General features: G+C 38.2%; 1 protein-coding gene across 1 annotated transcript in view; it reads left to right on the top strand.

Moving 5' to 3' along the window:
• The window catches only part of ARHGAP5 (Rho GTPase activating protein 5), a 48274-nt gene that overhangs the window by 12338 nt on the left and 19288 nt on the right, over positions 1–16648 (top strand). The window contains 2 exon segments of the mRNA XM_066997236.1: positions 1–2787; positions 12140–12287. Of these exon segments, the coding sequence (XP_066853337.1) occupies positions 1–2787; positions 12140–12287 (2935 nt within the window).

Here is a 16648-nt window from a genome sequence, read left to right as displayed (position 1 = left end):
AAAAAGGCCAAAAATACATTTTCAAAACACATAGAGCAGCTTAAACAGGAGCATATTAGAAAAAGAAAAGAAGAATATATTAATGCATTGCCAAGAGCTCTTAATACTCTTCTGTCAAATCTTGATGAGATTGAACATTTGAGCTGGTCAGAAGCCTTGAAGTTAATAGAGAAAAGGCCTGACTTCCAGTCCTGTTTTGTAGTGCTTGAAAAAACACCTTGGGATGAAACTGACCATATAGACAAAGTGAACGACAGAAGGATTCCATTTGATCTTCTCACTACGCTAGAGGCAGAAAAAGTTTATCAAAACCACGTGCAGCATCTTATATCTGAAAAACGGAGGGTGGAAATGAAGGAGAAATTCAAAAAAACTCTTGAGAAAATCCAGTTCATTTCACCCGGACAGCCATGGGAAGAAGTTATATGTTTTGTAATGGAGGATGAGGCATTCAAATACATCACCGATGCAGATAGCAAGGAAGTGTATGGTAGGCATCAGAGGGAGATTGTTGAAAAAGCCAAAGAGGAGTTTCAGGAAATGCTTTTTGAACATTCAGAGCTGTTTTATGACCTGGATCTTAATGCAACGCCAAGTTCAGATAAAATGAGTGAAATTCATGCAGTTCTGAGTGAAGAGCCCAGATACAAAGCTTTACAGAAACTTGCACCTGACAGAGAATCTCTTCTGCTTAAACACATAGGATTTGTTTATCACCCAACTAAAGAAACTTGTCTCAGTGGCCAAAATTGCATGGACATTAAAGTAGAGCAGCTACTTGCCAACAGCCTTCTGCAGCTAGATCATGGCCGTTCGAATTTATACCATGATAGTGCCAATATAGACAAGGTTAATCTTTTCATTTTGGGCAAAGATGGCCTTGCACAAGAATTAGCAAATGAAATTCGGACACAATCCACTGATGATGAATATGCATTGGATGGAAAAATATATGAATTAGATCTTAGGCCTGTTGATGCAAAATCCCCATACCTGTTGACTCAGTTGTGGACCTCTACCTTCAAACCACATGGTTGTTTCTGTGTGTTTAACTCCATTGAATCTCTGAATTTTATTGGGGAATGCATTGCAAAAATAAGGGCTGAAGCATCTCAGATAAGGAGAGACAAGTATATGGCTAATCTTCCATTTACGTTGATACTGGCTAACCAGAGGGACAGTGTTAGCAAGAATCTGCCTATTCTGAGACATCAGGGACAGCAGCTGGCCAACAAATTGCAGTGTCCTTTCGTAGATGTGCCTGCTGGTACATACCCACGTAAATTTAACGAGACCCAAATAAAACAAGCTCTGAGGGGAGTACTGGAAGCAGTTAAACACCACTTTGATGTTGTAAGTCCTGTTCCTACCATTAAAGATCTGTCAGAGGCTGACTTAAGAATTGTGATGTGTGCCATGTGTGGTGATCCATTCAGTGTGGATCTCATTCTGTCACCCTTCCTTGACTCTCACTCCTGTAGTGCTGCTCAGGCTGGCCAGAACAATTCTTTGATGCTTGATAAAATAATAGGTGAAAAGAGGCGCCGCATACAAATCACTATATTATCGTACCACTCTTCGATTGGTGTAAGGAAAGATGAACTCGTTCACGGATACATTCTGGTCTATTCCGCCAAGAGGAAGGCATCCATGGGAATGCTTCGCGCGTTTCTTTCTGAAGTTCAGGATACGATTCCTGTCCAGTTAGTGGCTGTTACAGACAGCCAGGCAGACTTTTTTGAGAACGAAGCAATCAAGGAACTCATGACTGAAGGAGAGCACATAGCGACAGAGATTACTGCGAAGTTTACAGCTTTGTATTCATTATCTCAGTATCATCGTCAAACTGAGGTCTTCACGTTGTTCTTCAGTGATGTATTAGAGAAGAAAAACATGATTGAAAGTTCTTATATGTCAGACAGCACAAGGGAAACAACACACACAAGTGAAGATGTTTTTTCAAGATCTCCCAGAGGAAGTTCCCTTGACTATAACTATCCGGATTCAGAGGATGATGCTGAGGGACCACCGCCTTACAGTCCGATTGGTGATGATGTGAGGTTACTCCCGACGCCCAGTGACCGTTCAAAGTACCGACTGGACTTGGAAGGAAACGAGTATCCTATCCACAGTACGCCCCTCAATTGTCACGACCACGAACGCAACCATAAAGTGCCTCCCCCAATAAAACCGAAACCCCTCGTTCCAAGAACAAATGTGAAAAAACTGGATCCTAACCTCCTAAAAACGATTGAGGCAGGTATTGGTAAAAATCCCAGGAAACAACCTTCTCGGGTGCCTGCAGCGCCGCCAGAAGATATAGACCAATCTGACAATTACGCTGAACCTATTGACACTATTTTCAAGCATAAAGGCTTTGCAGATGATATCTATGCAGTTCCGGATGACAGTCAGAATCGTGTTATTAAAGTTCGAAATTCAATAGTTATAAATGCCCAGGGTGATGAAGAAAATGGGTTTTCTGACAGAATGTCTAAAAGTCACGGGGAGAGAAGACCTTCAAAGTACAAATATAAGTCTAAGACACTGTTCAGCAAAGCTAAGTCTTACTATAGGAGAACGCATTCGGATGCAAGTGACGATGAGGCTTTTACCACCTCTAAAACTAAAAGAAAAGGAAGGCATCGTGGAAGTGAAGAAGACCCGCTGCTTTCACCTGTCGAAACATGGAAGGGTGGCATAGATAATCCTGCTATTACATCAGATCAAGAATTGGATGATAAAAAAATGAAAAAGAAAACTCACAAAGGAAAAGAAGATAAGAAGGTAAGTTGACTGATCTGTGATAAGACATGGCTCGGTAAACTGTGTGCGTGCCCGTATGTATATATAATTTTTCCCCACTTCTAGTGCATTGTAAGAAGGGAAGAGTCAAAACATGCGAGAGTTGCACCTTATTTTGAAACGGTTGATTTAAAATTTTGATGTAGCACAGTTTCATTTTGTCCAAGATTTCTACGTAGCTTGGTCAGAACCCGCAAACTTGAGGGAACAAGGTGGGTTGTCTGCCTAACCAACAAGTTTCAGCTCCTTTCCCTTCTGTATGTACATACACAGTTTCACTTCCTTCTGTATGAGTAAGTGAAGGCAGAATTTGGTCCAAAAATTTTGCCTTATTAATCATGACATCTATTTAAAAAAAAAAAAAAAACGACAAAAAAACAAACACAGCACCAAACTGCTTATAAGTTCCTGGGTGGAACTGGTTCTTTCAGTTCTTGCAGTTCTGGCTGTTGGAATGAAGTTAAGGGCCGGTGAATGAAAGGAGTGGTTTCTTTTTAATTCTCAGTTGTCTACCAGGAACCTGGAACTCTAAAACAAGAGCATGAAAAGGAAACTTTGTATAGTGTATTTACTGACTGCTGCGTTTTCCTAGTGTGGGCAAGCAAATAATCAATTTGGAAGCTGTGCTACCTGTACAGTTCTCTGTTCAAACAAAGGGAACAAAATGCCTCCCTAGCGTGGCTTTCTATGTAATGATTTGATATTCTGCTTGAAAAATGTCTATTTTGTTTTGATCTTTACGCTTGATATTTACATATTTAAGTAGTGTCATGATGTAGGTACTGGATGTATGCTCTTTATAGTTCAGATTTTAATTTTTGGCAACAGTCGTTGTCTCTTGCATGTAGGTCCCATTTAATATTCAACTGGGAATGTTCCTGGTCAGTTACATATTTTCTTTCTTGTATCAAGATAAGTTGACCTTCTTAATATTGTCATTTATAGTGTTTTAAAAACTTTCCTACTATCTGACAGTACTGGAATAGCACTTAGAAATAAGTTTTGCTCAAACAGAATACAGAGTTAATTTTTACTAATGGATTAAATTCTGAATTGCTATTTTTAGGATGCAGCTGTGATTTGAATTACACATGACCAATATAAAGGGCACTGAATTTTCTTAAGGCTTCCTAGCAAGCATAAATAATGATGTCTTGTGGTTATAAAATCATATGGTTAAAACTACTTTGAAGTTATTCTTCTTGGGAAGCAAATTTTTTTAAAAAACAATAATTTATATACTTTTGATTGAAATGATCTTGCTACATTGACATTGAAATATAGTGTTCATAATCCTCCTACTGTCTCAGCTGTGTTGAGTTGACAGAGAGTCCCTCGGAGTTGGATATTTATGTTTAAACTGTGTAGACCGGGTATCAGAGGATCTTCTCTTCCTGGCATTGTGTCAGCAACCCCCCTGCTGTCGTTACCAAAGCCTCTGCTGTTGCTTTAGGCTGTCCGGGGCAGCTGGAGTCCAAGTGTCAGGCTGCTCTGATTTTTTGTAGTGGGTGAGGCTCTTGAGGAGTGCAAGAGTAGTTTTGAGTTTTCTCTGACACACCTCTTGCTTTTTTTCCTGCACTTGCAAATTGTGCTGCAGGGCTGTTGCTCTCAAATTAGAGAAAGTCTCTAATAGCAGAAGTACAAATTATTGTAATGATGGAGAAAGCAAATATATCTTGGTAGCTAAAATGCTCATAAGTATTCCCAGTCTAGGAATGTTGAATGCTTGCTGCTTTTAAGAAATAGCATCTTTTGCATATGTTGTTTCAGCTGGCATTTTGTTGGAGTAGTTGCAGTTCATTGTAATTTGTAAGTAATATAATCTTTTTTCAAAAAAGCTGTTTTTTTGCAAGAGGTGCACAATTTTATTAATTTTGCAACTTATTCACCATCTTTTCATGTGTTGTATTAGATGAGCAGCTAGCAGTCTTTAGCTACAATACCTGAAGAATTAGTCAGATGATATTTTCCTTTTTGAACATTATGTAGCCCACGTGAGGGATATTAGGGTACCACTGTTTACAGATTATGTGCTGAATTTTTTGAGAATTTCGACCCCATGAACGTGAAAGGCATGAATAAAAAATCCGTACTACTTCCTGAATGTTTCCTAAGCCCTTATTGTTACTTTTTCTAAACTATTTGACTGTATGTAATGGTAACACAAGATATGTGTGTGGCTATTCTTGCCATCAATACAGTGATTCTAAAACACAAGCATCTTATAAACAAAATGAATTTGTTTACAAAAACTCAACCTGTGAAGTCTGAGGTCCTCGTTGTCAAAGATGACAACTGGATGGGTAGGAAGGAGGAAATGAGTTTTGATAAACAATAGGAAAAACAACTGTGCCTTTTTACCAGCCCTTGTATGACCGGTCTGCTAACTGGAATCGTAGATTGATAGAACATCCTGAGTTGCAAGGGACCCACAAGGATCCTGGAGTCCAACTCCTGGTTCCACACAGGACTGCCCAAAAATCAGACCACGTGTCTGAGCCTTGTCCAAACGCGTCCTGAACTCTGTCAGCCGTGGTGCTCTGGCCACTGCCCTGGGGAGCCTGTCCCAGTGCCCGACCCCCCTCTGGGTGCAGAACCTTTCCCTAACACCCAGCCTGACCCTCCCCTGTCCCAGCTCCATGCCGTTCCCTCGGGTCCTGTGGCTGTCCCCAGAGAGCAGAGCTCAGCGCCTGCCCCTCCGCTCCCCTCGTGAGGGAGCTGCAGGCCGCCATGAGGCCTCCCCTCGGCCTGCTCTGCTCTGGGCTGAACAAACCAAGGGACCTCAGCCGCTCCGCATGTTTCCTCCTTCACCATCTTTGTAGCCCTCCTTTGGACACTCTGTAATAATGTTTTGTGCTTTCTATAATGCGGTGCCCCAGACTGCACACAGTACTGGAGGAGAGGCCACACCAGAGCAGAGCAGGACCATCCCGTCTGTCCCTCCACCAGCTAGCAGCACTGTGCCTGCTGCACCCCAGGGTACATCAGGCGGTTACAGGGTTTGGCCCTTTTGGCTGCCAGGGCACTCTGTTGACTCGCATTCAGCTTGTTGTCAGCCAGAACCCCCCATCTCTTTCTATGGGGCTGCTCTCCAGCCTCTCATCCCCCAGTCTGCATGTATAGCCAGGGCTGCTCCAAAGCTTTCAAGTGCCTGTTGTGTGCCACTATTCATTAAGATAGGAGTTAATTTTCCCTTACGTCTACGTGCTTTTTCTAAGTTTAATTATTTTTCCCTTACCAATATTCAGAAACCTGGGACAAACTAAGCACAGAGTAGAATGTTCAATACAACTTTGCTTCAGCTGTTTCCACCTTACCTAGTTAGACCTCTCCATCTGAGATGTGTACCTGTGCTCGTTTGTCCCTCTCTTTTTCAAAAAGTACAAATAGGAACTTCAAGTAGATACTTTTCTGGGTTAGAATCTTTAATGCTGTAATACCGAGGTGTTGTATAGAGTGGTATGTGTTGGTCAACACCAATCTCATGAGCAGCAGCAGCCTTCTACAGTAAATTAGTTGTGGTCATTTAACTTGATGAGTATGAAGGTATGGTGCAAGAGAGAAAATTTCAAGACATGAAAGGGAAGTGGCCATTCCTAGAGGGTAAGGATCTTGCTGGAATAAGCCTTCTTCCATTGCAGAAGGAACCTCTTCATGTGTGCAAGAATCCCAAACTGCAATTGTTGGGCAGTTGATGCATCAATATCATAAATATATAAGGTCTAAACATCAGTGCGCATTGGGTTTCGTGGGTCTCAACCACGTTCTTCTCATGTGTAAACAAGTTTGGAAGAAACAATATATTTTTTGCTTTATCAATATTTGATGTTTTATCAATATCATCAATCAATTATTATTTATTTGTCAATTAAACCATTGAAAATAATTAGTTTGACCCTAGTCTTAATTTAGTACTTCTCTGTACAGCAGGAAGCCTGTCCGGTATGGAAATCTGTAGCCATTCACTGTAGCTGCAATTAATACTCTTATTAATTATCTTTATTGTGGAGTTCAGGAGTGTTAAAAATTTACTCATCTCATTTATAGCTCTTATCCTTGTGACCCCTTTAAGATACGTCTGGTGCCTAATTTAGGCTGTGCTCTTTTTTCCCCTCTCATAAAGTATATTTGTTTTGTTTTCCTCCCCAACTTACCAAGAACAACAAATATTTTGAGTAAATTTTTTGCAAATGGAAGGGCAAATCCTCATCTTGAAATAAATTCTGCAGGCTTCTTGCCTTATTACATGGTAAAAAATTGTTTGCAGATATTGATTTTTCAGTTAATAATATTTTATTTACTTATTATTTTACTTTATAATTTATATTTATATTTTCTACTATATATTTTTATATTATTTATACTTTTCTGCTTCTACATTTGTAAATTATGATGATTCTTTGACATACCATTGTTAAATGGTATTAAATCTGATAAGGTTTTACTATTTGTTTTCTCTGAATAATAGTCAATAGCTTTATTATTCAAGGACAGGTCATATTTTTCTTTCTTTTGATTTTTATTCTTAAATTTTTGTGTATCTGGAGTTTCCAACTGTACTGCTAAACTAAATCTGAAAAATAGCACTTAAGAATTTCTGCCCTGTAAACTTGTTCGCAAGCAAGATTGAACAAAGATGAGTGCGAATTACTTTCTTTCCATTTCACCCCACACTGAGGTGATTAAGATGCATTTTACTTCAAATTTATCTGAAAACTTGTCTTAATACTTCAGCAAGAAAAATGCAATAGCACCGAGGTGCTATTACCTTACTTACTCTTACTCTACTTGCTTACTTACTCTACTTGCACTTACCTTACTCTAATGATATAATGACATCTGGTTTCCATGTTTAACTTCTTAGCTCTTGTTATAATGTCAAAACTATACGAAATTTTGTTAAAACCATTACTGAAAGTGTCAGGAACTGTCTGTCTGTTCACCTCTGTTTTGGTAAGACTGGTAAACTTGTGACCAAGAGGAGATTGACTTAAATTTTTGTTCAGCTGTTTTTGTGTAAATTCAGTGGTTGATTTAGCAAACTACTGTCTACTACAGACTGCAATGTGTAGAGAAATTTTTATTCTTTCCCACGGAGATTACAAGAAGAATTGAAGTCTGTGCTTTCGATTTTCGTCTATTCAAATTGAACGCTCTGAAAATGCATGTTTGGAGCCACGTGCCTTCTTGAGCCTCTGCAGTTAAAACTTGGTATAACAGACTGGAACTCCAAAAACGGCACAAGGGGAAGAAAGAGAGGGCATGCTAGGGACCATCATCTGCATTATTCATGTGTTGTATAGCTTCCGAGGAGCTAGCCATGAATTAGAGATTACAAATACTTTATTAAGCCTATAAAATGAATGCTGCTCATGGTGCCTGGTTTTATGAACTATTTTAATAGTTCTGAAAATATTGACTCTGCCCTCCATGACCCTAGGGCTGACTGCAAATGAAGCAGACAGAAAATTTCCTTTGTATTAAAAGTAGCAGCGAAGTGTGGGAGGTAGAAGAGAAGCGGCTGAATTTCCCCTTGGATAAACAAATGACGAAGGGGGTTCTGGTGGGAAGGAAGTGAGAGGGGAAAAAAGAAGAGTCCCTCTTGAGCAGGGAGGACTTGCTAGAATAAGCAGCCCTTCAGTGAAAGGGGTTTGATTGATAGGTTTGGGCAGTTTGTTTTCTAAGTTAATTTTGAAAAGCAGTATTTCAGTGCAGTGTACTCGCAGCTGGCTGACATCTCCGACTAGCTTCTGTAGAGAATGGGCACCACTTAGCTGGTTCCCTGGTACCTACAGTCAAGAGGGTTAATCTTGAGTATATTTTGGATCTATATTTTCATGTTGTTATGCTTTTTATAAAAATAGTTCTAACTTAGAAATTAAGAATTGGATACTGCGTGGTGCTAGAATAAATGTTTTCACGTTTAGCTTGTTAGGAGGACTTCAGCTGGTCTTTTGGAACACACTTGTTCCTGTGATTAAACTAGTAGTTAAAGCAATACTGCAGGTAAATGCTTTTGGTATCAGCAACCTGAGGAAAGCTTGGGGTTCTTAGAGTTGGAATGCTTTATTGCCAAAACGTAAGGATCAGCTTGAGGTTTGGCATTAACCTCTGTTAGGGAATGAAGAGTAGTTGTCCTGGGAGGCCTTTGGCACGAGTGGTAGAACCCATGGTGGAGACAGTGAAAAACTCAGTATTGGCACAATAATAAATTATTTTAAAAAAATTTAACAAATTTATATGAAAACTTAGGATTTCAGCTTCATGGTGTTTTAATTACCGACATGAAATGGTGGCACATGGAAACAGTGGTCTGAGCTTTTTGCTAGGAATAGCTAACAAGCTTTTGTGCTGCTTCTTGTCTTCTCTGGCTTGGTAGCTGTTAGTTCTTTTTTATTATGATTTAGGAGAAGCTTGCAAAACAGTCTTTGTACCTAGAGTAGTGCTCACTGTTTTCAGTATTAGGTGACTGCTGTATCGTGGTGAGTAGGTGTATTTGGCTGAAATGTCTATGGAACTAAAAATAACTGACAAAATCATCATCTTGCCAGCAAAATCTAAAAATGTTAGAAACGATGCAACTTTTGGGGGAAGATTTTACCCACTCACACCTACCAAAAGACAAGGGAATCAGAAGAGATTTTAGTACATGTGACAGGAAAGAGAGGAAATGGATACATAATGGGAAATAGCTGATAAAATTATCATTGTAGCTTTATGTGTGCCGTATGAAATCCTGATTTCATGTTTATGGAATAGCCCCCTAACAATTGTTTCTCCTACTGTCTATGTTTAGGTCAGTTGAAAAGCGCTTCAGGTAATGGATTTTTTTTTTTATTTGTCCCCTGTTCTTTTATTCTTTGTCCTAATTTTATGTAAATTCTTTAGGCATATTCTCACTTTCCAGATTGGAGATGAAACTGATTGTTTCAGGTAGTTTCTCTAAGAAACCTTTATGCTTTTTCGAGTGTGTGTAAAACCATGGTTCAACTCTTAGTCTCTTAAACCCATTCTTCTAAACATAGGGCATTTATTAGCAAAAGCACTCTTTATTCCAGCTTGAGACATATTTGATACTTCATACTATATCCAGGTATTCTACGCAGATAATATTCAGTACGTTTGTTATCACAGAAATTCTATAACATCCTAGTTTATTACTTGATTAACCAAACAGTATTCCACTCTAACCAAATTTGTTAATGTTATGCTAGTATTATGTCTTTATCAAAGACAGTCTGCCTTTTTAAACCTGTTGGGTCTGAAATATATAGTCTGAGGATTGGTGATACTCCATTTATTCTAAGATGGTGGGGATGTGCACTAAGCACCTTGAAAGAGCAGTAATTTCAGCTTTTATTTGCCGCCTTTATTGTGTTAATGCAAGCATCTCTAAAATTATCTTACATTCAACATTTGACAGAGGTGTTTGCTGATTTTTACACGTTCTTTAGCTTCAGCTTGGCCCTTTCAGCGTCTTCTCATCAGAAGTGCGTATACTTGTTCCCTAACTAAATAATATTTTACCACTAAGGAGAAAACGGCCAATGAACTGGGTTGAGTGCTGGAGACTTAAAAGCAGGGGCCTGTGGCAGTGAGAAGGAAAGAAGAAAAGGCTGTTTCTGATCTGAAGGCATATATGCTGGATGAACCAACGGTATTTTATCCAAGATGAATAGAAGTTAGGCAAAGAGCTGACAGTTGGAAAAAGTGCTTTCAGATGTCTGCTTTAACTAAGGAAGTTTATCCTAAAGTTTTATCTAACCTTTAAAAATAAAAAATAAAAAAATCAACTAACGTAAAACTGGGGAGCAACAAATTGCTGGAGAGCAGTTTTTTTCTAATACTTTGAAGAATTTGCTGATAAATGTTCCCTTCTTCTAAATTATAAGTGCTGCACCTTTTTGTAGGAAGCCCAAATTTGAAAGATAATCCTAAGCTTTTGTTAGTCTTTTGTTACCGTGTTCAGTCACAGGTACTCTGCTACCAATTTCAAGGAGCAGAAACTGTCCTAGAAATGTTCCACATGAAAAGCCTGGCTCCTTAATTAGGCTATTGAAAGGCTGTGATTAACAGGTCTTGTTACCAGTTGTTGGAGAGGTTCCACAGTGCTGCAGGGTGATGGAGAAATACTGAAGCTGGAGTTTCCATCTTCCCCCACAGAGCCGTACTTAAAGCCATTACTTCTCAGTGAGCAAGTCAACACTGAGTATGTGCCTTTCTAACCTGAAGTTATAGGTAGTCTGTAAGGCCTGAATAAACAAATTTGATGGTAAAGAAAATAAAATAAAAATGGTAAAGTCTAGAGGTTAACCCATTCTTTTGCACAAAGAGGTTGAAATTCAAGACTTTTCTAAGTGTAAAATCTAGAAACTAAACAGTGGCGTGTTTTGTCTTAATAGTGAGATGTCCTCTTATAAATTACAAAATACTGCCAACTTTGTTATTAACGCTATTTTGTGCATTTTGTTATTCTTCACTCAGCATATAGTGTAAGTCAGAGCTTTTATTTGAAAACACAATGGCTTTTTACTGTTTTTTACAGTGCATAAACTTAGTAGAATGCTAGGTTTGATGATGATGATGATGTTCATTCAGTTACCACATTTAGTTGCCACTCTACAGCCAATTGACTGGCCAATTTACATGGCCATCTCTGAATATTTTCATCAACATTCAGAGATGAAATGTGGTATCTGCTACAATGTAACTGTAATTATCCAAAGTGGTTTTATTAGTTCAACAGTGTAAAGTGTCTCTTGGGGAATGTTGGAGGTAGTTGTGGAGAAAACAAGCAAGAAAACTTGATATGAAAATTGCCTTGCAAGATTTGGCTGAGTGCAGACATCCTTTTCACTAAAATCCTGTGCCCGCAACAAAGCAGTCATATTTAATATTAGTGCCTGCAACTCTTCCTCTATGATTTATTGCTATACATTCTGCATCATGCTTCTAGAATAGTTGCAATATAAAGATTGCTTAGTCTGTTTGACAGACATGCAGAAGACAGTCTCTCGTGATAGGAAACATCATACTGTTATTCTACAAATTTTGATAGAATTATGGTTAAATTGTACTTCATGTGGATTCCTCTGTGAAGGGTGCTGGAAGTTAATATTTACGATGCAAAAATGACCAAATCTTTTAGAAATTAGGTGCTGTTTATCTAGTATATGCTATTTTAAAAGTACATTTGTGCTCAGGTTGCTATGGAAGAATTTGATTTTCTGATAGATACGTGATCTGTTTGTTTTTACTAAGTGGTTGCAATATGAGTTACAATGTTACTTGAATATTACTTAATTATTACTTAAATAATTCTGTTTTGTTGTAGCAGAAAAAGAAAGCTAAGGCATTCAATCCTCCAATCCGTAGAAACTGGGAAAGTAATTACTTTGGGATGCCCCTGCAGGACCTGGTTACACTGGAGAAACCCATACCTCTGTTTGTTGAAAAATGTGTGCAATTCATTGAAGACACAGGTAAGACAGGAAAATTATTGGAGGAAAGACTTCCCACTTGCATACCAAGCAATGCCTGTCATTGTCTGTTTTAAAGCACTCTTAGAATCCTATCCCAGAAATAAATAACTTCATTGTGGGTAAAGTACATTTTAAAAATAGAATATGTTCTCTAAATTATATGCTTAGTATGTGTTTTGTCTTTTTTATTTATTTGCACAAGTATTTCACTCGTTATTGACAAACATTTGAAGTTTAATGTTTCTTGTAATTTAAAAAAAAGACTTCAGTTTGTAATGCCCAATGACTTTTAACCCAGCAGCAGTGTTCCATCCTGCATGTCTCACTTTTGCCACTGTATGTTATGTAACATACCAAAAAGCTCTGAAATCTGCTTTTACCAGTTGCAGAAAACAGATACTTGATATGGTTTAATGAGTCAACTCACTTTTATTTAGTTATTTTGCGGGTTAACCTGGACTTGCATTTTAAGTTGTTACGAAGAAAGCTTTACTTTCTAAATACTTTGTATTTCTGCATTAACAATACTAAGCAATTTATTTAATTTCCAAATTTCCAGCTTATTGTACAATATTAATGTGTCTTTGCACTAAGGTGAAGTTTCACCTTTCTTTTTTTCATCTTTTTTTCATCTTTTTAAGTGCCTTCCTGGTCATGTGTTTGAGCCCTCTTGCTTTCCACCATGAGGTGGCCTTGAGGCAAATAAAATGATGTTAGCTGGTCCTACATAAGGTTACATTTTGGAGAGGGAAGTTGTTTTGAGGTTTGGGTGTTATCTCTTGTTAGGTTTTGTTTTTTTCTGTTCTGTTTTTAAAAGTGAAGAGCACTAATTTTCACTTTGTGAGAAGCTCTTGCTTGCTCTGAAGTTGCATAAATGCTAAATGGCTACATTTGAGGCAAGTGAAGGCATAAGGTGATGAAACAATAATTGGTGGTGAAACAAGCAGGAACATCCTTTGGATGCCTGCTGTTGGATATTGTTGAGAGCAGAGTGAAACAGCACCTGTTGTCAATGTTTTCTTCGTTCTGTGATACAATTTTAGCTGTAAGATGACAGTAACTTTTAGCAAGAATAAAACTGAAGATTTTCCTTTCTGAAATTCAATTTTATTGCCAGGTATGAGAATAGTAAGCATTTCCAAAAGGTCTACTACAGGCAGTAAGCCTAATGGCTGTTTCTGACAACTGCTGTAGTGCATTATTACAATAATAATAATAAAAAAAATACGTGAAACCTCAGGCAGTGATCTTTTGGGAGTCAAAGATGTAAGTATATCTGTCTTTAACCTTTACCTCCTATTGATTCTTTGCCTGCAGGTAAGAGCGGTATTTTCATCCCTCTTACTTTCCCCTCCTCACCTGGAAAAAAATGGGGAAGGAGAAAGAAGAGCAAGGAGTAATAGAGTGGTATACATCATCTAATATATAATTTGCTTGCTGTTGTATGCAGCATAAATAAAAAAGGGCGACTCATGGTCTGAATTTATGTTCTTTAAGAATGGCTATATACACCTACTATATACAGCTATTTAGAACAGACGTTTCGCCAGTAGTGTCTTGGTAGAAAAAAATGACTTGTAAAAAAAAGTCTGTAGAATCTAGAAGTAATATCCTAAATTTGAGCGTGTGTAACTTTGTAAGTATACTTTCAAACCCCAAAATTATAGATTTGGATCTAAAGAGAGTTCCTTTTTCTTGAAAGTATTGTTGTCTGTTATCTGTTGACTTTGTGGGAGACCTTTAAGAGAAAATCTAGTATTTCTCTGAATGGATTATTTTTACCAGTTTGTGGAGGGAGAGAGAGAGAAATGTAATGGAGAGGAAACATGAATAGTAATCTTTTTTCCTCATAATTATCAGATAACTGAAGCATCCAGTAGATCTAACACTTTTTGTCTCCTCTAATGACCTGTCTTTGAAGGATAAGGTGTTCAGTTAAGCTGCTGGTGGGTTCAGAATGTGTGGGTCTCTTCAGAAGTGGTGGCTGGGGAGGTATTGCTTGTATGCTGGTTCTCCTGGTCTGCTGCTGAGCAGGTACTGAAAGCTGGAGGATTTTAATTCTGGCCATATGTGTAAGAGGCACAAACCTTGAGCCATCTGTGTGCTTTGTGTGTGACTGTGAAGACTGTTGTCCTGCTGTTTCTGTTAATCATTTGGAAAAGATGGAACAAAGCCTCTGCTTTTGATCTGAATTAATTTTTCTTGTCCTACTCCAGATTCTGTATAAGGAGTTTTGGTTGTTCTTTTCAGCTCCCGTACTTGGGTGTGGGAATTTTATTGGTGGTGTGTTATTTTTATATTAGGTTAATATTCTCTAGATATCGGATGAGATTCAAACCATGCATTCTAGTTTTCGTGCAGCCTTCTCTAGTGATAGAACCTATTTTTGCCTTCTTTGAGAGAAGCATGCTACAAGGGAAATTAAAATTTCACTTGCATTGCCTTCAAGTCCTCTGCTGAAATAGACTCCCATCATTGACTTTGGGACTATCTGGTAGAAAATCCCATCAATACAGTTTTGGAGGTGATCAGTCTGCAGAAGGCAAGTCAAGATCTATTAGCTTCAGCCTGGAGTCCAGAACGGTACCAGTTCCGTTCCATAAAGCTATCATATCAGCTGCTTGCCCCTGGGGAGTCCTCCAATACTTCAGCTGTCTCTTAGCGAGTCAGCCTAATGTTAGTGCTGACTGACTCATCAGACATACCCATGTTTACTATCATCATCTTTCTTTTTAATCAAGATCTGTAGTCTCCTCCATCTCTGCTTCAGTGAAGCTAATCAGTATATTTGTTTTACGGAGGACATACTTGTTTAGCTTCCCTTTAAGGTACATAGAATCATAGAAGTTCATGGAGTTCAGCTCCTTGCCTTTATATTATCACATGTAATTTGCATTGTGGCTGAATTACAGCTTTTTATGAAGATACAGTTAACCTTAAATTGAAGGGCTAATCTCAAACTTTCATGTTTCCTCTCCCTGCCTCATGAAATTATAGAAGATGGTGCTTTATGCCCACTTTTCTGAATTGTGACTGAGGCTAAAAAGTACCCAGTGTAGAACGCAGTTTTCTGTGTTTCGCTCCGGATGCTCAGATAAGATCAGAAACTGTTCTTGAAGATTCTTGCTCAACTTAAACCATAAAGAATTGACAGCATGTAGAAAATGCCAATGGATTTTTCTGTTTTATCATGGTGCTTTGGAATACCCTCACATTTAAAAACATGAGTATTTATCAGTGGAAGAGGAATAATTTGGACAAATTGAAGTGAATCCAGGAGGTGAAAATTCTAGTCTTTTCTAACTCAATGAGTTATTTGTCGGAAGGTGCCATAGGAATCCTGTCAGGGTAAAGCTAGATCTGCTGAAGATAAGGGATCTTCAGGTATACGTGTGTAGATACGTACGCACGAAGGTACTTCCTGTGTGTTCCTGTTTGGGTAGATATTTTCCAGCAAGAATTTTTACTCTGGACTGATTTTGCTCTGTGGAGTCAAATAATTTCTGCTTTTCAAAGATGATCAATGGCTCAAATTTCTTTGGAAACTTTTCTTGATAGCAGCACTAAAAGTAGAAACTGAGGGAGTGAAGTGTTTAATGCTTGAGCAGATCTAAACCTAGTAAGTAGTAAGTGTGTATCAGAACCCGCAGTTTGGCAGCAGTGTGTACTGTTGTTGATGCTAATACCACAAAGCAGGAATAGCCCATAATATTTTGCTTTGTTGGAACCTATTGTTTAAAAAAATATACGATATCATGTAAGATTATCTTAAATTTAATAATACTGACGTTTCTGGGTAAGGAATGAGGAAAACTTGCCTAAATACTATAAACAAACTCTATGTGGGTATTCATATGTTGTCCATGATTATAGGCAAATGTTTCCTCTACCCAAGCCTTTCATTTTTGAATTCATTATAATTGTAGCAGGATGAGTAATCTTTGGTTGGTTGTCAGTGCTTGCTCTTGTTGATTCATTGAATGAGATGATCGAAAAAAAATTTAACTCTCAGGTAAGTAACTTGATAATGGTGAATTAACAACCCTTCCACTAAACATCTTGGTATAAAGATATGTGTTTGGGAAAACTTACTTTTCTGGTAAAGATATTACAGTCTTACCTGTAACCTTTTACAGACTATATAAGTACTTTTATAATCACTGGTGGTATTGTGTAGTGCATAACCTGTTGATGTTTGTATGCTTTTACCTCTGTCACCTTAAATCGCTATGTAACTTGCTTTTGAGGGTAGCTACTGAAATTGACTTTTTGACATGAGTAGTTATTTTCAGCTGCAGGCTTCTAAAAGGAGGTTTGAGGATACAGTTCTTGTGGTGCGTTTGTTGCTTTCTCCTGATGGA

Source organism: Anser cygnoides, chromosome 5, assembly GCF_040182565.1.
Source record: "Anser cygnoides isolate HZ-2024a breed goose chromosome 5, Taihu_goose_T2T_genome, whole genome shotgun sequence".
Taxonomy (NCBI): Eukaryota; Metazoa; Chordata; class Aves; order Anseriformes; family Anatidae; genus Anser; species Anser cygnoides.
The sequence above is the reverse complement of the archived record's forward strand: the minus strand, read 5'-3'. Positions and strand labels throughout refer to the sequence as shown.